At 38.2% G+C, this 23276-nt stretch overlaps 1 protein-coding gene across 1 annotated transcript; it reads right to left on the bottom strand.

The window, feature by feature from the left end:
- Positions 1–19237: 19237 nt before the first annotated feature.
- Positions 19238–22017, bottom strand: LOC132650831 (zinc finger protein 431-like; the record flags this gene model as incomplete). Its single annotated transcript, XM_060376142.1, has 3 exons — positions 19238–20276; positions 21630–21690; positions 21903–22017. Coding segments are annotated over 3 exons (1215 nt in total), but the record flags the coding sequence as incomplete, so codon positions are not given.
- Between the last annotated feature and the right edge of the window lie 1259 nt (positions 22018–23276).

Here is a 23276-nt window from a genome sequence, read left to right as displayed (position 1 = left end):
GAAACCATTCCACATTTGTATAATCTTCATCATCATGAAAGGATTCATAATAGAGGAAAAACTTATGAATGTGTTAAAATGGTGAGGCCTTGCACAAATCTAGAGCCATCATCATCATAAAAGTATCCTTACTGGAGAGGAATTCTGTGAGTATAAGCAATTTGGAAAGACCTTTGTGTACTTTGGTCCACTGAGATGCAACAGAACTGTAAAACTAGCTCAGTGGAAATGACCTCCCTTTTCTGAAGGGAACATGCAACAGTACTATATAATAAGGGGCAATAGGAACGGAGGGTAGTCATTGGGAAGAGAAGGGAGAGGGATTACTATTGGAATTTAAAGTAAATAAACTTATTTTTAAAAAGAATACAATTAATGTTGAATATCAATTACATGCAACAGTATTATATAATAAGGTGTTTATGGAAGACTTATTGATAATCCTGATTCTCAACATTTACTCTTTTCAATTGCCTCAGTTTACACAAGAAACTTTTAGTCCAGTGAATGAATATGTAGGGAATGGTGAACTAACACCAGCCAGGAAGTTCTCTGAGAGTATCACAACAGTGGTAGCCTGTAGAAGTTTCTTTGTGTACACATACCTATTGTTCCAGGGGTTCTATTGAAAACCATCACAACCCAGACTGAAGTTTGAGATGTGAGGGAGGAGGCTTTCTCTTGCATGTATGACCCTGCTGCTGGCCTAGTTGTATAACCATGGAAAGGGTGAGTTTTCTCTGCCTGACTTCATCTGGAGAGTGCCTTTAGACAGAGATGCCATCAATCAAGTTTGATACATGGCCTTTGACACAGATCCCTGATTACTCCCCTCCCTTCAAATATAGGAAAATGAGGTTCCATGTTCTTTTTCACATGATAGGAATGTGCTGTTTAATGCAAATCAAGCATCCTTGAAATGCCCTGTTTTAAACAATTATCTACACCTATCCTTAAAGCATCCCAGTCACTCCCTAAGGGGTACATACCTTTGTTTTCTGGAATTAAAGTTGAACTTACTTTCTGAGGTGGTTCCCAGAGTGTTCTGATCACTGTTATGCTTGGGTGGCTTCCAAGCTTCCTCATCTTCTGGGTGGCTTCCTCATCTTCTGGGCCTCCTTCCTTCCTGGACTGGTGGGAAACAGCCTCCAGGCAACAAGAGAACCACGTTCTCTGAAATGCTTGTGAAAAAAATGTTTCACACTTCATAGCATTTCAAATTTCACATGTTTCTTGATGTGAGATGGTAAATCAAACAGTGTCTTTGGGGTGAGACTCTCTAAACTGAGTTATACCTATTGTTTATTTCACAGTAAGCTTACAGGCAAGCTTCATAGTATGAAGTCTTCTGAGTTGAGCACAGTGGCCTATGCAGAAGTAATAAGAGCAGAAATTTTATTTCCCTCATTTTAATAGCTGAGTAGTGTTCTGATAATGTGTGGATGGATGGGAGAGGAGGGGGACTCCCCCTTTGAGAGGATTAGGGGAAAGGGTTTGGGGGACAGAGGGAAGGAGTATGGGACCAGTAGGAGTTGAGGAAGTGGCCTTTAAAAAGGGGTATACAATGAATAAATTCTGAAAAAATAAAAATGATTAATAAAATACAAATTAATTAGAAAAACAAAACTTGACAGCAAAAATTTGAGTCCAGTCTGGGTACCCGCCCTCCCTCAAAGAAAAGAAAGATGATATAAAGAAAGCAAAGAACAATAGAATCTTTGTCTTTGCCACCTTTCTTCCTTGTGAGCTCATTTTTTAATCATTACCTAATGGAGACCCATTCCACAACTCCCCTTCCAGTAGCACCCTCCCTCCCTTTTCCCCCTATCTTCTTCCCCTGTTCCACTGAAAGGGGGAGTTCTCTCCACCATTGCCATCTTCCCCTAGCTTCTTAACGTCAATAAGGAGGACATGGAACCTCTTTGTCTGGGGCCTGGCAAGGCTACATCACTGGGGGTGAGTAATCAAGGAGCAAGCAACTGAGAAATTTTTTTGAGAAGTGTTTTATTATTTTACTACTACTACTAGTACTACTACTATTATTATTGTTGTTGTTTATTAATTACATTTTATTAACTCTGTAATAAAAATCAATAAAATAATCAATAATAAATAAATAAATAATAAATTCTATGGAACTGAGAATTTATTTAAAAAAAAAGAAAAGACAGCCCAATAATCTACCTTAGACACATCTTTAAAATGACATAATATCTTCCACAAGCAAAACAACATACATTTTACTTTTTTGGGGCCACTAGAGAAAGAGAGTGGCCCTTCCGAAAAGTAAAGCTTGAACATTTTAACAGCCTTGAGTTTATTACTTTCGTATTTCTATATCTGAGATTTTATTTAGTCTTCCCATGTCATCCCGAGCGAGGTATCCCAGAAGCAGAAAGACAGGCCTGGTAGAGACTCACTTATAAGGAACTTTGAGTCATATCATGCAGAATGAACATGTGAAAATTTGCAGAACAAGAAGGAGGACCTTCGGGAAACCGCTCAGTCCTCACCCAGAAAGCCAATGTGATGTACACGGGTGGGGGGGAGCGGGATAAAAAGTGAAAGGACAGGGACCTATCAGAGAGGGCCTCCGAGAGCCTCTGTCTAACAGGGTAGCCAAGCAGATGCTGAGACTCGCAGCCAAACTTTGGGCAGAGCACAGGGAATCTTATGAAAGAAGGGGGAGCTGGAAGACCTGGAGGGGACAGGAGCTCCACAAAGAGAGCGACAGATGAAAAATTCTGGGCCCAGGGTTTCTTTCAAGGAGTGATACTCCAACCAAGGACCATTTGTGGAGATACCTAAACCCCATACTCAGATGGAGCCCGTGGCAGCTCAGCCTCCAAGTCAACACCCTAGTAAGGGGAGCAGGGGCCATCTCTGATATGAACTCTTTGATTACCTCCCCCTGAAGCAGAGTGCAGTGCTAGCAGGCCACAGAGCAAGACAAGGCAGCCAGTCCTGATAGGCTAGGGTCAGATGGAAGGAGGGGAGGATCTCCCTATCAGTTGTCTTGAGGAAGGGTATAGGAGAAGATGAGGAAAGGAGGGTGGGATTTGGGGGAGATGAGGGATGGGGCTACAGATAGCATACAAAGTGAATAAATTGTAATAATAAAAATAAATTAAAAATTCATAACGAAATATTTTTAATAAAAAAATAATATACTTTCACTTAAATAACAGATTCACTAATAAAATTATTATAAGCAAACATGTTGATCACATTTGAGTGAACAGACAATAATATGGAAAATAAAAAGGGAATTTCATTAATAAATAAATAATGTGTCTTGAGAGATGGCTCCTCATTTAAGAACTCTGGCAGTTCATGTAAAGGATTTTGATCACTCAGTCAGAGGCTCAGAATTTCCCAAAAGCAGTGCATGCCTGTGGTTGTAGCAAGGGCATACAACCAGGGACACACAAGAAAACATTAATTAAACACTCATACACATGTAGGAAGACTAAATAAATTCTCAATGGTATAAATATGAAAGTAACAAACTCAAAGCTGTGATAATGTTCAAGCTTTTAATTTTTTTTTTCAGTATAATGGCCCAAAGAGTAAAATGTCTGTTTTTTTGTTTGTTTGTTTGTTTTTGGCTTGTGGAAGATATTATGTTATTTTCATGATTTCTAAAGTAAATTTTTTGGGGTGATATATATAAATTTATATATATATATATATTTTGGTAAAGAAATTCTCCATTGCCTGCTCTTTAATTACTCACCCCTTGGGATGCTGCCATTGAGGAAGAGGATCTATGCACTCCTGATGGGACTTAACAGGCTATGTGAGATGGCAATGGTGAAGCACTCCCCCTTTACCTGCACTAGGAAAAGGGGAGAGGAGGAAGAAGGAGGGATGGTGGGACTGGGGGGATTGGAGGAAGGGGGTTTCAATCAGGCTATATAACAAGAAATTGTGAAAAAAAATTAAGAACTAAAATCAAATCAAATCACTGATAAGACTTCCACAGTCTTGAATTCTCTTACCAGCATGGGCATAGTATCTCGCTACTTTGTGTAAGAACAATTTCAGAAGATCCATTGCCTATTTCTGGCCCCTGCAGACAATAGGCATGCATGTCATGCACAGACATACACGTGGGAAAACACGAAAACACATAAAAATAGTAAAACTGTTTAAATGTTTCCAAGACTGCTATGAGTTGCCCCATTCTGAATACTATGAACACTTCTGGGGGGAAAAAAATCAAAGGTGGTTTGAAAACCATGTTACCTATGAAATAACTCATTACGTAAAAATCCCAATGCAGAAATACCTCAAAAAATAAAAACCACAATTTTTCTTTAATTATAATTATTTTTTTAAATTTAGAATTAATTATTTATTTACTATTTATTTATTTTATTTATAATTATTTAATTATCATTATTTTTATTAATTACATTTTACTCACTTTGTATCCCCCTGTGGTTCCCTCCCTCCCCCTGTCCCAATCCCTCCCTTCCTCAGCCCTCTGCATGCATGCCCTTCCCCAAGTCCACTGATAGGGGAGGACTTCTTTTCCTTCCTTCTGATCTTAGTCAATTAGGTCTCATCAGGAGTGGCTTCCTTGTCCTCTACTGTGGCCTGAAAATGCTAATTCCCCTTCTGAGGGAGGTAATTAAAGAGCAGGCCAATCAGTTCATGTCAGAGACAGTCCCTGTTCCTATCACAATGGAACCCACTTGGATACTGAACTGTCATGGACTACGTATGTGCAGAGGTCTTAGGTTATCACCATGCAGAGTCCTTGGTTGGATTAACAATCTCAGGAAAGACCCCTGTGCTCAGATTTTTTGGTTCTGTTGCTCTCCTTGTGGCGTTCCTATCCTCTCCAGATCTTACTGTTTCCTGTTTCTTTGATAAGATTCCCTGCACTCTGCCCAAAGGTTGCCCATAAGTCTCAGGATCTGTATTGATATTCTGCAGGGCAGAGCCTTTCAGAGGTCCTCTGTGTCAGGCTCCTGAATTGATCCCTCTTTTCTCCTTCTTCTGATGTCCAGCCTCTTTGCCTTTCTGGATAGGAATTGAGCATTTTAGCAAGAGTCCTCCCTCTTGATTAGTTTCTTTAGGTGTACAGAGTTTAACTTGTACAACCACTCTAGAAAGCAATCTGGCGCTTTCTCACACAACTAGGAATAGCACTTCCTCAAGATCCACCTATACCACTCCTAGACATATACCCAAAAGGGGCTCAAGTACACAATAAGGACATTTACTCAACCATGTTTGTAGCAGCCTTATTTGTAATAGCCAGAAGCTGGAAACAGCCCAGATGCCCCTCAGTGGAGGAATGGATGCACAAATTGTGGTATATCTACACAATGGAATATTACTCAGCAATAAAAAAAAAAAAAAAAACAAAAAAAAAAAAAAAAAAACAAGGAAATCATGAAATTTGCAGGTAAATGGTGGGACCTGGAAAGGATCATCCCGAGTGAGCTATCTCAGAAGCAGAAAGATGCACACTGTATATACTCACTCATATAGACATATAAAAGAGGATAAACCTACTAAAATTGGTACAGAACTTTTGATTCATCAAGATAGAGAGTAGAATACTTTTTTCAAGTTTGCTAATTACATACAGACTAGACATTGTGAATGTCATTTATACCTGATAGTAGATAGTTTATTGATGTTAGAGGGAGAAGTCTTTCATTTAGCCAAAAGGAGAAATGTTGCAGGGTATTTGATCCCATTATGAACCCCAAAATTGTGAATGGTAAAACACTGTTTATTGATCAGTGTGATTGAGCCCTATCACACACCTACAATCCAAGAAATTTTTGTTTATTGTAAACAGGTGATTATGGTATGGTTCAACCAGCTCTAGCAGACACCTTTAATCCAAGAACTTTCTGGACACAAGATTTACTAAAGTTAACCCTACGTCAAGAATTGAAGCCAGAAACATGCTTACAGACATTAAAGAGCAGGAGGGACTTTGAGTTGAGGGGTATTTAAGACAGTGTGGAAAGGCTTATCTCAGACTTTTGCTTTAGCTTTAGCTTAAGCTTCAGCTCCTTAGCACCCAGGGATTTCTAGGAAGCCTTTGGCCTTAAGATTTTTGGCTTTTTTTCTCCTGGGCATGAGTTGAGCTAGTGAACATTTTTTTTTCTCCATTTGGACTGAAGCTGAGAAGGAAGGCCAGCTGTGTGCTTTATCTGCATCTCTGAGCTAGAATCTTTTCTCTGCAGCATCTGGCTCCTGAATCTTTATTGGTAAAATAGAATGGTTGGAATTTTCATTTTTGTTTATAACAACATTTGCCTTTCAAAACGTTCACCCAACAGTCTGCCTGAACTGTCACAGCATTAAAAATTCATCTAATCATGGTAATTCCAGGACCAGAAAATGTTTTTATGTACAATAAATCATGATGTTCACAATTTCTTGTAAATATTAACATTTCTTCTTTCCGTCTGCTTGCTGGGGACTGGGTTTCCAGCCTGGTCAGCTTAGGAGGGTTCAATGTCTCTACAGGAAAATGAAAAGTTTCTTCCCCCTTGAGTGAGAGACTAGAAGTGTTCAGTGAATAAAAAAGAAATATAAAAGAAATGAACCTGATGGGTACTAGGTATGGGGGAGGAGTAAGTTATTTCAGATCTCAGGAAGAGTATAGACAGAGCAGGGACACCTGGGAAAATCCAAAGTGGACATGACCCTGGGCCATGTGAATAATTTAAAAATAAAAACACACAAAGAAACAAAGAAAGAAAGAAACATGCCTGAGGTCGTTTTCCCACTCAAGTAGATCTCTGTCCTCAGCTCCAACCTGAGCCCTCAGAAATGAGTAAAGAAATTAACCTTTTTTGTTTACATCTCAGGAAGCAGTTTTTTGAGACACAATTTTTTTCTCTATGGCTTTGACTGATCTGGACATGCTTTCTAGACCAAGCAGGCCTTAAATTCACATAGATCCACCCCCTTTGCCAGCCAGAGTACTGGTATTAAAGGCATGTGCCAATATGCCAGGATTTGATATTTTCTTTTAATTTCATTTCATTTAACTTAATGTGCTTTTTTTGAGACATGGTGTCTCTGTGCATTGTTGCCTGTCCAGGACTCTCTCTGTAAATCAATTTAACCTTGAACTCACAGAGACCCACCTTCTTCAGCCTCTCAAGTGCTGAGACTAAGGATGTGTGCCACCATGCCTGGCAAGACTTTCTTATAACATAGTTTAAGTCACACTCTGTTATTTCAGACAACTCTAGATATGTGGGTGTGAAGGACCCTGTTTTATTAGACTCTGTTCCCTTGCATGTCCTAGACTTGATTTGTAGACCAGGGTGACATTGAACTCATGCAGATCAGCATAGTTGTGCCTCCCAGAGAGCTGGCATTACAGACATGTGCCACCATGCCTGGCTCAGATTTTATATATATGATTAAAACAAAATATGTATTGATATATATTAAATATATAATATATTAACTACATTATATATTTATCAAACATTAACTCATATTAATACATTCAATAACTTTATATTTAATAAATATATTAAAGATGTATTTAAATATATATTAAAATTTATATGCATGAATTTATATACATGAATGATTTGGTATTTTGAGACAGAGTTTCTCTGTTTTAGCCCTGGCTAACTTGGACTAAATTTGTAGACCAGGCTGATATTGAACTCACTGAGATTAGCCTGCTTCTGCCTGCTAGACTGCTGGGAATAAAGGCCTGTGCCACCAAACCCAGCGCAAATGTTCTGTTTTATTCTTATTTTCTGATTTGATTTTTAAGACTGGGTTTCTCTGTGTAGGCCTGACTGTCCTGGACTGTCTTTGCCAACCAGGCTTACATTGAAATCACAAGGATCATCCTGTGTCTGCATCCCATGTGCCTGGATTAAAGGCTATTGCAAGCTTGTCTGGCAAGACCTTAGATTTACCAACACAGGGACCAGGGGAAAGGCTGTGTTGGCTGTATGCCACTGAGGCCTGCAGTAGCGTGAAGAGGCTTCCCCAGCCTACTTCCAGGCTTTTTGCCGTGCCACCCATGAGCAAAGCTGAGGGACCCCGGCACGTGATTTAGGGACTAGCCCGCAGAGGCTTTATAGGCAGCACAAGGGACAGGATTCATGAGGGAGACGGGGTGGGGGACTCAGATATTTGACTGCAAGCAATCCCTCCCCTGTCCACCGACATCTGTCAGTCCGTCTGCCTGAGTCCCCTAACGCCTCGTGCGTGGGGCAGAACCGCAGACGGCGGGGGGTGACTAAAGAGAGATGCACAATCCTGCACTCCCACACTGCTGCCTGCATCCTGGGGGGATTGGTCCAACCCGCCTGAGCTCAGGTTGGGCATCATGACCTTGTTTAGGGTGTTCTGGCGCCCTCTGCTGGCCAGCGGTGTGTGAGCAGGCAGGACACTAAATAATGCTTGGTGTGCTGGAGGCTTAGTAGGTAAGGTGCTCTGTGCTCAGTGGTAAGCTCTGTGCATAAGGCTTCCTCTGCTGACATGAAGGCATATATACATGGGCCAAGAAAAAAAGGAAGAGGTGGAGGAGGAAGAAAGAAGGAAGAAAGATCAATCTATGTGTGTGTCTGTTTTCGGAAAAAAATCTCAGCTAATTGATACTTGGGTACTAGTTGGTGTTGATTTGCTGGACTTGAACCAAAATACACAGGCAAATATACAGGTAGTCTATAGTGATATAAATAATTGATGTGTTTTCCTTATGCCAAATAAAATATTTTCAACCAGAAGGAAGGTGTGGAAGATGGCCAAGCAACACATTATATTTAGAGTCTGTATCAAATAAGAATGATATTATAAACTTTTTCAGAGGAATCTTCTCATGTTAAAAGAAAAGAACCATCCCTCGCTTAAAGCATTTTCTCGAGGCACCTATATCCCCGCAGTACCCAGGAGATTCTTCCATAAATTCTGGATTGACAACTTTGATTACTCACCTGCTTTGCTATGTAGAAATCATAAACCATACACAGCAAACATTTCAATACAGATTAAATCAGAAGAAAATGATGGAATGACCAAGTCTGAGCCCAGCTATTCCATATGAAATGTAGTGTAGGCAGTGGCCCATGCCCTCCAGAAAATGCTGTTGAGCAAAACTGAAACGGGATCTAAAGAAGACACAAACAAGGGTGAGAGTCTACCATGGCAGGTAAGCCTCACTCATCAGCAAGAGAAGCTTCACAATCTTACATCATTTGTAAGTAATTTAGTGTGGTCAAGACAGTAAAACATTTTCATCTTATAATTAAAAATATGAGTTAAAATGGAAAAGGGTTCTGTCACAGTTTATGTATATATGTCTGTAATTATCTTACATGATTTTGGAACTGAAAGCACTGATTAAAGACAATAAATTTGCATATACTTCAAAAAACAAGCAGTTTATATTTCAAAATACATGTATATATAACACATGAAGTAACAATGAAGAAAGAAGCCATGAATTTGAAGGTGAGCATGGGGCAGTGTGTGGGAAGGCCTGGAGAAAGAAAAGGGAAGAAAGAAATTTCACGATGAAATTTTAGCCTCAAAATAATTGATAATTGTTAATATCCAGAATTGAATACCCAGCTTGGAAAGACTGAAGCATGTGAATTCAGGGTCAGGGACTGATATTTGTCTCTTTCTGTATATCTAAACTTTATTTGGGCATCTTGATGAAGTCAAAAGCAGTTTTATTTAGGTGTTAATCCCCAGTCTCCTTACTTGGAGCCTAGTGCTTTACCAATTGAGCCACTTAAGGCTTTCTGGTCACTCTGACAACAAAGTCACTCTTTCCCTAATGTTTTTATTGCTTAACAACAGGTGGTCTTAATTAGACTGACAAAGAATTCCAGGCTTGTTTACCCCGAGATACTCTTCAGGCCACTATGGGCTCAGTGGCAATCATCTTTCCTGTCTCTGAGGCAGGCTCAGAGGTCTGGTAGAGTTTTAGGGTCCCATTAACCCTCCATGATCTAAAGAGAAATGGATAGAAAAGATAGAGGTCACAGGCACACACACTCACTGAAAAAAGTGGGTGAAACAAGAAATTTTACTAACAAAGTCCTACAAGCTTACTTATGACGATGATGCTGATTTCAGCTAGCATGTCCTCTGCAGGAACTGTAGCAAGTTCACGCTTCCCTTTAAGAAAACATCTTCCCTGACCGGCTGTTGTGGCCTGTTCTCCCATACATACATGTAGACAAATGATCAGATATATAAATCTGTATATATTTGCACATATTCCATGGACGATGAAAAAGGAACTCCTTATAGCCAGATAATTGACATACACTCATGTAAAATATACCAAAAAAACAGACTGACCTAGTTCATGCAAACACATCAATATACATATTTACATATTTACATCACATGGGTGAAGCAAATTCCAGTGGGCTTCATAGTTTTTACATTTCTGAGACAAAGGAATTACTACACAGTGAGAGACCAAAGAATCAAAATTTAAGTTTTATTTTTTAATTTTTTGGGGAGGGGCTTTGGTTTAAAGTTTAAAGCATAAGACTGAAGAAAGACCAGACAGGTGTATACATGTCCAGCCACCTTCAGGGGTGAACTAGCCCTACCACATTCTTTTCTTGCCCAGTAGAGATATAGTTGCTAGGTTACCAGACCAGATTTTCAGACCAGAACCATTTAGTGTCTTAGCATGTAAAGTAAAACAATCATTTCAAAAGTAAATTTCCCTTACACAGTCATGTAACTCCAAGGCATGTAACTCACTGCCTATGGCTTTTCCCTTTAAAAACCTTGTTGCCCTAGACCACCCTGCCATACTCCTCCTCTTCACCAAGGAGGTTGTTGTGACCCAGACTCGAGCTTGTATTAAATAAACCCTCATATGTTTTCAGTGGAGTCCATTCCTGGTGACCTTTTGGGGTCTCATGAACTGAGAATAACATTTGCGGGGCTCATCAGGATCCCCAAGACTCCAGGACCCTGACCTAGATGGTCTTATTGCGGCTCGTAAGTATCTAAGTGTGCATGTGTGTGATTACTTTCTGTCCTCTATTCTAAAAAATCCTCAGGTGTTCATATTGGTGATGGCAGCAGGATGTGATCAGAGGAAGACTTCAGGGTAATCACAGCTGCCAAAGTCAGGGGATTACCCCTGGATTCGTTGTGGTTTTTTTTTTGTTGTTGTTGTTTGTTTGTTTGTTTTCTTTTTCTTTTCTTTTTTCTTTTTTCTTTTTTTTTGGTGGGCACTTGGGTAGAGTCCTGAGGTTGGGAGGTGATTCAGAATCACACACTGCTCTGGAGCTTTTGTGGCAGGGAAACCAGAGCAGTGATCTAAAGTTCCATGGATCTGAGCTTACCTTATGATCTGGCTACACGGCCACTCAGTCTGCACCTGTCCTATTTTAGTCCTTGTGTTTAGAAACTTCTTTGGCACAGATGTGCCTTTCCCAGAGGAAGAACCTGTTTCTGCTTTTGCCTTTCCAACCATGAACAAAAACCAAACACTTGGTTCTGGTTTTGTTTTCAGTAGTATAGCAGCAAGTATGCATGCATTTGTCTGTCTATTTTGTTCCTTGTGTTTATGAATGTTTGTTTATATTGGAGTATGGGACTGTGATGATGCTATGAGACAGACTTGCTGTAATCCCTCCTTGTTCCTTTCAGCCCCTCCACCCTCATGCTGTTCATATTCCCCACATCCTGCTGTGGCAGAATCAAGTATTCTGGCAGCCAGAGGGAGAGAATGCAAGGGTGGGTCTGGGAATGAAATTGTCAGGACTGCTCCTGCCCAGCTAGGAGCTATGATTGTTGAGTGCATTTTCATCATGGTGGGGGCAGCAGCAGCAATGCCCCATGGCAGGAGTGGGCTGAGGGAATTGAGATTTCAGATCAACTGCTCTGGTATAATAACGGGCTGCCATTTCAGGCTAGTATAATTGTATGTAGCTCAATTTGGGGGAAGGCCACCTTCTAATGGAACAGGGAAGAGAGCCATTGAGAAATGGTCCACTACCCCTTTGGGTTTTCTTTCCTCTCCCTTTCTTTTTGTATACATTGTATTGGTACATTATTTTCTTGTCTTCTTTTATGGGTTTGTTTGTTTGTTTATGATGGTCTCAGTAGGCAGGTGACCAAACAGCTATGCACTATGGTGACTTTGCTTGCCCCATGCTCCTAGCACTATAAGCTGGGAAGCCTTTGGTCTTTGGTAGGAGAATGCCTCGGGGCGGGACAGATAGAGGACACCCAAGAGCAGGGTGGGCTGTGAGAGCTTTCTCAGACTGATAGGGCAATTACAGCTGGATGGAGTAAGAGAAGTTTTCTCAGTTTAAATGTATATATTGCCACTTCATATTTTTGACTGATCTTAAATGGTTAATATGCTCTGTATGTCTTGTTTATAGCTTAACAGTTATTGAATATGTCTAAAGATTAAATTCAAACTCTTGTTTAGAACATATATGTGTGCATATGTGTTTATTAGATCTACAGAAGCACAGATGTTTTTAAATAGCAACCATGTGGCTTTTCATGCATTGTGATGTGACTCCACCATTTTGAAATTGCCACGTGGGGTAGAACAAAGGAAAAGAGTGGTTACAGAACCTCTTAGTCAAAATGAATTTTGTTTATCCCATTTCCTTTTAGACTAAGAAAACAAGACTCATTCTAAATTGGTATTGAATTTAGAGATTGGATTGTTCGCACTGGTAAAATTTGGTTTTAAAATTTGATTCTGACTTTCAAAACTATGGTTATACTTTGTGGTTTTACTCATAAAAAGAGTAATTTATTTTCATATAGCAAAAACAAGTTTTGGAGAATGTTTAAATGTTTAAGACTATGACACATTTTAAAGTTTATCAGACATTTAAAATAATGACCTTGGGCTATCTAACAAAGAACATAGAACAGTTTCTTGACCCTTTGGGAAGGTCAAGAGACCTTGGTATTTATTTTATTCATTTTACCAAATGAAACTAAGCCATATTGTTTGAAGCAATTAAGAAAAGTGCAGTTTTTACAGTGTATCATCTCAAGATGGTAAAAAACCCATGGCTTAGTAAAGAAATGTTGAGAGGATTTTGATGAAGGTTTTTATGTTGTCTGAAAAGCAAGAGAGAAGGCAAGAGACTGTGACAATAAAGAAAAGAAAGGGAAGGAAAGGAAAGGGAAAGAAAAGAAAAGAAAAGAAAGGAAAAGAAGAGAAAAGAAAAGAAAAAAAAGAAAGGAATAGCTTGTCCAAAGTAACCGGAAGTTATATAGAATTTTATGGAAGATCAGAGTATGTATAGAAAGCCAGAGGACATATGAACTGTATTTGCTTTGGTTTTGCGTTCCTGCGAATATGATTTGAGAAAGAACTGTAAAATATGTTGTTTTTCACTTAAAAGGCTGGAGATTATTCGATGCAAAATGTCTGCTTATGCTCTTTAACAGGAGAATAAAACTGCAGCTCCATGTTACCATAGGGTTATACAGGGTTGTATTCAGGTAATTGTTAACTATTATATACCTACCACCAGCTCCTGAGTGAATGGATTAATGCCGTTTCTTTCTGGCTGACAGGTTTGGTATGGCCAGAATAGTTAAAGTACTGTTCTTTTATGCAGTTGGTTCTAAAACGTATTTGATTACAATTTTAGAAATTTTAGTTATGGGGAACTGTAAATGCTCCACAGTGCTATACTGTAGGCTGTAGTAACACCATCAGTGACACCTAATGGCTGTTTTGCATTGGCGGCCACAGTATGCAGCAACACATGGCTAGCCACCATGTTGGTTCATGGATAAAGAAGGTGGAGCCATGGTTTTACCACTATCTTTGTTGAAGGCTGCCAGCTGTATTCAGTTCCAAAAGTGCTAAGTGCAACTTTTTTCTTTAAACTTTTTGCTGTTCAATTTTTTAAATTAAGTTTTTATTTTTTATACTAATTAGAGCTTATTCACTTTGTATCCCAGCTGTAGCCCCCTCTTTCCTCCCCTCCCAATTCCACCTACTCCTCCTCATCTCCACCTATGCCCCTCTCCAAGTCCAGAGATAAGGGAGGTCCTCTTCCCCTTTCATCTGACCCTAGCTTATCTGATCTCATCCAAACTGACTTCATTGTCCTCCTCTGTGGCCTGGCAAGGCTGAAGGTGTTTATCAGCTGAAGGTGTTCTCTGGATGAATTTTTGGTGTCATTCATGTAGACTATCATATCTTCTGCAAATAGTGATTCTTTGATTTCTTTTATTCCAATTTGTATCCCCTTGATCTCCTTTAGTTGTCTTATTGCTCTAGCGAAGACTTCCAGTACTTGGGCAGCCTTGCCTTGTCCCTGATTTCAGTGGGATTGATGTAAGTTTTTTTTTTCCATTTAGTTTGATGTTAGCTATAGACTTGCTGTGTATTTTCTTCACTATGTTTAGCTATGTGCCTTGTATATCTGATCTCTCCAAGACTTTAAACATGAATGGATATTGGATTTTGTCAAATGTCTAAGGAGATGATCATGTGGTTTTCCTCCTTCAGTTTGTTTAAATGATGGATTTCCATTTACTGAACCACCCCTGCATGCATGAGATGAAGCCTACTTGGTCATGGTGGATGATATCTTTTATATATTCTTGAATTAGGTTTGCCAATATTTTATTGAATATTTTTCCACCAATTCTCATAAGAGCAATAGGTCTGAATTTCTCTCTTTTGGTTGGGTCTTTGTGTAGTTTAGGTTTCAAGGTGACTGTGGCTATCTAGAATGAATTTGGTAATGTTCCTTCTGTTTCTATTTTGTGGAATAATTTAAGTTGAATTGGAGTTAGCACTTCTTCGAAGGTCTGGTAGAATTCTGTGCTGAAACCATGTGGCCTGGGCATTTTTTTTTTGAAGAGAGACTTGTGGTGACTGCTTCTATTTCCTTGGGGGATATAGGACTATTCAGTCTTTCTGCCTGATCTTGATTTAATTTTGGTAGATGGAATCTATCAAGAAAATTGTCCATTTCATTTAGATTTTCAAATTTTGTGGCATGTAGGCTTTTGTACTATGACCTAATGATTGTTTGGATTTCCTCAGTGTCTCTTGTTATGCCCCCATTTTGATTTCTGATTTTGCTGATTTGGATAGTTTCTATTAGCCTTTTAGTTAGATTTACTAAGGGTTTGTCTATAGTGTTGATTTTGTCAAAGAACCAGCTTTTGGTCACATTGATTCTTTGAATTGTTTTCTTTGTTTCTAATTCATTGATTTCAGCTCTGAGTTTGAATATTTCCAATCATCTTCTCTTCTTGTGTGTGTCTACTTCTTTTTATACTAGGGATTTTAGGTTTGCCATTAAATTGCTTGTCTAGAACTTCTTTTTGAAGAAACTTAGTGCTATGAACTTTCCTCTTAGGAGCACTTTCATCATTTCCCATAACTTTTGGTATGTTGTGCCTTCATTTTCATTGAATTTTAGGAAGTCTCCAATTTCTTTTTTTGTTTCTTTCCTGAGAAAGCTGTCACTGAGTAGAGAGTTGTTTAGTTACCATATGTATGTATGCTTTTGTAGTTTCTGTTGTTGTTGAGGTCCAGTTTTAGGCTATGGTGGTCTGAAAGGATACAAGAAATTATTTTTATTTTCTTGCATGTGTTGAGACTTGCTTTGTGTCTGACTATGTGGTCAATTTTTGAGAAATTTCCATGAGGTACTGAAAATAAGGCATACTCCATTGTGGTTGGTTGAAAAGTTCTGTAGACATTAGGTCTATTTGCTTCAGTAAATTTGCTCTGTAAGTGTCATTTCTCCCTATTTAGCTTTTGTGTAGATGATCTGTCCCTTGATGAGAGTGGAGTGTTGAAGTCTCCCACTATTAAGGTGTTGGGATGTGTGATTTAAGATTTAATCATGTTTTTATTTACAAAAGCAGGTGCTCTTATATTTGGGGCATAGATGTTCAGGACTGTGATGTCCTCCTGGTGGAATTTTCCTTTGATGAGAATGAATTGTCCCTCCTTATCTTTTTTTAATTTCTTTTTTAAGATTTATTTATTTATTTATTTATTTATTTATTTATTTATTATGTGTACATTATTCTGCCAGCATGTACAACTGCACACCAGAAGAGAACACCAGATCTCATTATAGATGGTTGTGAGCCAAAATATGGTTGCTGGGAATTGAACTCAGGACCTTTCCAAGAGCAGTCAGTCAGTTCTTAACCTCTGAGACATCTCTCCAGCACCCCCTCCTTATCTTTTTTGTTTAACTTTGGTTGAAAGTCTATTTTTATCAACAGTTTTGGCCTGTAGTTTTCTTTTGTTGTTGTTTTTTGTGTTTTACTAGATTGCTTATGACAGCAATGCTGGATTTCTAGAAAGAGTTTCAAAGGGTTCCTTCTGTTTCTTTTCCTTTTTTCTTATCTTCTCTTTTCTTGATAGTTTAGGAAGGATTATTGTAGCTCCTTTTAAATGTCTGGAAGAATTATGGTGTGACTTCAACTTAAGCAGACACACCCAAGTGGAGTAGATGATTGGAAATATTCAAACTAAGAAATCAATGAATTAGAAACAAAGAAAACAATTCAAACAATCAATGGGACCAAGAGCTGATTCTTTGAGAAAATCAACAAGGTAGACAAACCCTTAGCCAAACTAACTAAAAGCCAGAGAGAAAATACGCAAATCAGCAACATAAGAAATGAAAATGGGGGCATAACAACAGACACCAAATGAGGAATATGGGCATCATAATGGCATCAAATAGAGCTATGTTCCACAACAGCACAAAGTCCTCAGTATAAGCAGTTCTTGGGGTTATGCTTCTCCAAGACAAACTCATCATGACTATGCTAACGGGGGAGCCACATTCCACGAGTGCTACAGATGTTTTGCTGTTACTCTTGCATGGCTATCAACAGGACCAGGAAGCCAAAATAGTTTGCCTACATATGGGGAAGGGGGAAATGAGTTTAGCTCAGGCCCTGGGAAGAATTCAGGGTATTGGGTGCACTATGCCAGCCTGGAGAACCATATAACATGGAAGGACTTAGGGATTGCTGGGAGAAAATTAGCAGCTATGTCTGTTTTGATATGTTAAATATGAACCTCTGCCATTTGTTCCAGGTATGAAACCTATGTTTATGGAAATATAAACTTCAGAGAGAGCAGCATGTTCTCCATTAGGCAATGATTAAAAAATGAGCTCACAAGGAAGAAAGTCTCAACAGATACAAGAAAATATTTTTTCTTTCTTTATATCTTTCTAATTTTTTTTTCTTTCTTTATATCTTCTTTCTTTTCTTTGATGGAGGGGGGGGTACCCAGACTGGACTCGAAGTTTTGCTTATAAGTTTTGTTTTTCTACTTCATTTTTATTTTATTAATCATTGTTATTTTTCACATTTTATTCATTATATATCCCTATTAAATGCTACTCCCTCAACTCCTACTGGTCCCACCCTCCTTCCCTCTTTCCCCCAATCCTTTTTCCTTAGTCCACTGAAAAGAGAAGTTCCCCTCCTCTGCCATCTACCCATACATTACCAGAACACTACTCAGCTATTAAAAACAGGAAAATAAAATTTCTGCTCTTATTTCTCCTCCATAGGCCACTGTGCTCAACTCAGAAGATTTCATACCTGCAAGCTTTTAGTGAAATCAACACTAGGTATAATTCATTTCAAAGAGTCCCATCCCAAAGACACTGTTTTATTTACCATCTCATATCCAGAAACACATGAAATTTGAAATGCTATGAAATGTAAAACATTTTATCACAAGCATTTCCGAGAACGTGGTTTTCTTGCTGCCTGGAGACTGTTTCTCACCAGCCCAGAAAGGAAGGAGGGGCCAGAAGATGAGGTAGAAAGCTTGGAAGACCCACAAGCATAACAGTGATCAGAACACTCTGGGAACCACCTCAGAAAGTAAGTTAAACTTTAATTCCAGAAAACAGAGGGTATGTACCCCTTGGGGAGTGACTAGGATGCTCTAAGGATAGGTGTAGATAATTGTTTAAAACTGGGCATTTCAAGGATGCTTGATTTGCATTAAAAAGCACATTCCTATCATGTGAACAAGAACATGGAACCTAATTATCCTATATTTGAAGGGAGGGGAGAGTTATCAGGGATCTGTGTCAAAGGCCATTTATCAAACTTGATTGATGGCATCTATGTGTAAAGACACTCTCCAGATGATGTCAGGCAGAGAAAACCCGTCCTTGCCATGGTTATACAACTAGGCCAGCAGCAGGGTCATACATAGAAGAGAAAGCCTCCTCCCTCACATCTCAAACTTCAGTCTGGGTTGTGATGTTTTTCAATAGAACCCCTGGAACAATAGGTTTGTGTACATAAAGAAACTTCTACAGGCTACCACTGTTGTGATACTCTCAGAGAACTTCCTGGCTGGTGTTAATTCACCATTCCCTACATATTCATCCACTGGACTAAAAGTTTCTTGTGTAAACTGAGGCAATTGAAAACAGTAAATGTTGAGAATCAGGATTATCAATAAGTCTTCCGTAAATACCTTATTATATAATACTGTTGCATGTAATTGATATTCACCATTCATTGTATTCTTTTTAAAAAATAAGTTTATTTACTTTAAATTCCAATAGTAATCCCCCTCCCTTCTCTGCCCCATGACTACTCTCCGTTCCTATTGCCCCTTAATATATAATACTGTTGCATGTTCCCTTCAGAAAAGGGAGGTCATTTCCATTGAGCTAGTTTTACAGTTCCGTTGCATCTCAGTGGACCAAAGTACACAAAGGCCTTTCCAAATTGCTTATACTCACAGAATTCCTCTCCAGTAAGGATACTTTTATGATGATGATGATTCTAGATTTATGCAAGGCTTCACCATTTTAACACATTCATAAGTTTTTCCTCTATTATGAATCCTTTCATGATGATGAAGATTATACAAATGTGGAATGGTTTCACCATGTTTAAAGCACTCACAGGCTTTCTGTCCGTTAGGATTTCTTTCATGAGTGTGAAGATGATTCTGAAGTCCAAAAGTTTTTTCACATTGGTTACTGTCAGACATCTTTCCAGAATGTGTTCTTTTATGTATTAGGAGATGTTATGTGCAAAGGCTTTGCCACATAGTTATATTCATATGGTTTCCCTCCAGAATGTGCTGTTGTCTTAGGAGATGATTGTTACATGCAAAGGCTTTATCACACTAATTACCCTAACAAGGCTTCTCTCCACTGTGTGTCTTTTCCTGTTTTTGGAGACTACTCTGCTGTGCAAAGGCTTTATCAGGTTGGGTATATTCATAAGGTTTCTTTCCAGTATGTGTTCTTTTATGTCTTATGAGATGACTGTTTTCTGCAAAGGCTTTGCCACACTCATTACATTCATAAGGTTTCTCTCCAGTGTGTGTTCTTTTATGGCTCATGAGATGACTGTTTTTTGCAAAGGCTTTACCACACTCATTACATTCATAAGGTTTCTCTCCAGTGTGTGTTCTTTTATGGATTAAGAGAGTACTGTTTTGTGCAAAGGCTTTACCACACTGGTTACATTCATAAGGTTTCTCTCCAGTGTGTGTTCTTTTATGGCTTAAGAGAGTACTGTTTTCTGCAAAGGCTTTGCCACACTCATTACATTCATAAGGTTTCTCTCCAGTGTGTGTTCTTTTATGGCTTAAGAGAGTACTGTTTTCTGCAAAGGCTTTGCCACACTCATTACATTCATAAGGTTTCTCTCCAGTATGTGTTCTTTTATGTCTTATGAGATGACTGTTTTCTGCAAAGGATTTACCACACTGGTTACATTCATAAGGTTTCTCTCCAGTGTGTGTTCTTTTATGGATTAAGAGAGTACTGTTTTCTGCAAAGGCTTTGCCACACTCATTACATTCATGAGGTTTCTCTCCAGTGTGTGTTCTTTTATGGCTCATGAGATGACTGTTTTTTGCAAAGGCTTTACCACACTCATTACATTCATAAGGTTTCTCTCCAGTGTGTGTTCTTTTATGGCTTATGAGATGACTGTTTTGTGCAAAGGCTTTACCACACTGGTTACGTTCATAAGGTTTCTCTCCAGTATGTGTTCTTTTATGGCTTAAGAGAGTACTGTTTTCTGCAAAGGCTTTGCCACACTCATTACATTCATAAGGTTTCTCTCCAGTGTGTGTTCTTTTATGGCTCATGAGATGACTGTTTTTTGCAAAAGCTTTACCACATTGATTACATTTGTAAGGCTTCTCTCCAGTGTGTGTTCTTTTATGCCATATAAGAACAGTGATATAGGGGAAGGTTTTCCCACATAGAGTGCATTTAAAGGGTTTCTCTCCAGTATGACTGCTTTCATGCCTGCAAAGAAAATTGGCACATGTGAAAGATTTAACACCGTCATTTCATTACACTAATAAATATATTTATCTATATGAATTAATTTCATAATTTGGTCTAATGGTAAAGAAGAATCAAATTTAAAAGTTTTATCACATTATTTACATTCACAGTATTCCTCTTCATTATGGGTATTTTTGAAGATCCCTGTGATGGTAAGAGAATTTGTTATGTGGATCACTTTTATAGCATCATTTTTCTGTAAGAGGTTTTCTCCTATATATGAAGAGTATTTAAGAATTCAGAGTTTTACCACAGCAATCCCATTCACAAATTTTTGTACTGTATGAATGATACTTCATTTACAAAGTGAGCCAGGAAAAGCAGAAGTTCCAAATTCCTAGTATTCATAGGTATTTTCAGCAATATGAGTTTGCTGATAAATTCTCAGTGAAGTTGCAAAGCCAATTAACAGTAACCATTTATCACATTCAGAAAATTTACTCACAGTGGGGACTACTACCAAATCAATTGTTCTTGGAGAAAGACAGGGACACTGCTTCTTTCAATATCCCTATGCTCATGTGTCTTAGAATCATTTTGACATATGATATACCAGTTTAATTTACAAAAATAATAAAGATTCCCACATTGAATTAACACAGTTTGTTTTTTGTTCATCATAGATATGTCATATAGGGATTGAGGTTTCTCCACAACAATATTCTTGATTCTCATAAGCTGCTTCTTTCACTAAACTTTACAAAGTTACTGCACGAAAATGAGTAATACTGGTTCTACTATGAAATTTTTGCTTATTAGAAGGTTTTGGACACATACTGATCACCAATTCAGTGTGCATACCTCTTACAATATCTGAGTAGATAGAATGAGACTAAACAGATTGGCAGTTCAAGTCAGTAGCTGTAATGTCCATATGATTCAAATGGTATTTTTGTTACAATATTATTTTATTTTCTTCTATCTTAGGGAAGTGCCTTGTAAACACAAATCAGATACCTGACATTGAAGTACATGGAATTATGAGATTTTAATGATCATCAGTACACGTAAAGCAGTGCTGTTTTTACACTGTTGCTTTTCTTTAAAACTTCCAGGACACAGCCATGTGTGCTGGTACATGCCTTCAATCCTAGCACTTGTGGAGGCAGAAGCAGGCATATCTTGCTTGTTATTTTGAGGTCAGGCTGGTCTAACAAGCAAGTCTAAGAAAGTCACAGATACCCAGAAAAAATCTATTTCAAAAACAGAAAATGAAAAACAGCCAATAAACAAACAAACAAAAAACACCAAACTTCCAGGACACATTAAAATTTAAGATTCATATCTGTATCAGTGTGCACATAATGTTACCTTTTATTACTTATAGAACTTTGAAAATGTTCTTCAATATTATGGTCATCCCAATTGTAGCCTAAAATATAGTACGAGAAAATATATATTATTGGAAATAACATGTTATTATTAAGGCAAAACTTAAATCATTATCTTCTGTGACCCTTAGAATCATGCCTGATTTATTTACCACATTCCTCCTCATTCTCAATTGGAATTACAGAAGAGGATCAATAACAAAGTAAGAGTTGTCTCTTTATTTTAAAAGTGAAAGAAAAATTGCAGTCTTACCTATAGCAGTGAGGTTTTCACAGGTCTCTAGCATCACATCTTTGTAGAGTTGCTTCTGGGAAGGTTCCAGCAAGGCCCACTCTTCTTGGCTGAATTTCACATGCACATCATTGAAGGTCACTGAATTCTAAAATATGCCATACATTTGTACAACAGAAACAGTGGCAATGATATGATTTATACGTCATTGTCAATATAATCATATAATTCTACTGCTTCTTCCATTTATTTTCTGACACAGAAGTGCGAATGTTATACAGTTGGGTGCTGTGCGTGATGTGAAGTAGGGGAGATGAAAAAGCCTAAAGGTTAGATTGAAAAAAAACAAACAAACAAACAAACAAAAAACAAAGACGTGCTTCAAAAACCTGTGTTTCATCAGTTTGTAAGACATGAATATAAAGTAGCCATTAGTTGGGTACTTGAGCAATCTATGAATCATTTTCAGTTACTTGGGTGAGTAGGTCAGGACCCTGTCATGAGAAAGGTGGAAGGACAAAACACAGTCATGATATTTTATATAGCAACAAATGAGATGTGTTGATCAGGGGACACTGAACAGATGGGTAACATCAGTCAAAAGACAACATGGTACTGAATATTATGTTTTGACCAGGGCTCAGGGATGTGGCATATCAGTATGTGAAGAGGGGGACTCATATATTTGTGGAAGGGAAAGTGGACTACAGTGAATACATGGATAAAAATAATGTGAGTGGCAAGCAACAACAATCATAGCCAATAGCACCATATTTCTGAGTGACCAGACAAAAGAAAAGGAATAGAACACACGATTATTCTTTGATCATTGTTTTGTATATCCTCCTTACTAAATAATGTAGTCTATAGATTAAAAATAAAGATTAAAACTTTCTATTAAAAAACAAGTATTAATGTTATCACTAAGTCATTTTAGAAGAAAACGGAATAACAAGTTTTAACTCTATCATATATGAACTTTTTGAAGAGGATATAGCTTTGTAATAGACATGGCAATTAATGTGGACAAAGACAAACAGAGAGAAGGGTTTGAAATAGAGAGACACAGACATAGAGACAGAGACACAGAGAGAGAGAAATTAACAGATGAACAATACTAAGTACAGATCAGAGGAATTTATTAACAGTTACTAACTACAAAAAATGGTGGACAAGCTGGGTGTATTCTGTCATGCCTTCAATTCCATCACTCAGGAGGCAGACGCAGCTGTATCTTATTGAACTGGATCTCAGCATTATCTATTCAAAAAGTTCTAGGACAGCCAGACCTATAGAGTAAGACAGAGCCTCCTCTAAAAGTCAATCAAACAAACACAAAATATTGAAAGAACTCAGAGGTCTTTACTGAAGCTCCTACAAGGAATTATACATTCA

The sequence above is a fragment of the Meriones unguiculatus genome (genome assembly GCF_030254825.1).
Source record: "Meriones unguiculatus strain TT.TT164.6M chromosome 13 unlocalized genomic scaffold, Bangor_MerUng_6.1 Chr13_unordered_Scaffold_33, whole genome shotgun sequence".
NCBI lineage: Eukaryota > Metazoa > Chordata > Mammalia > Rodentia > Muridae > Meriones > Meriones unguiculatus.
The sequence above is the reverse complement of the archived record's forward strand: the minus strand, read 5'-3'. Positions and strand labels throughout refer to the sequence as shown.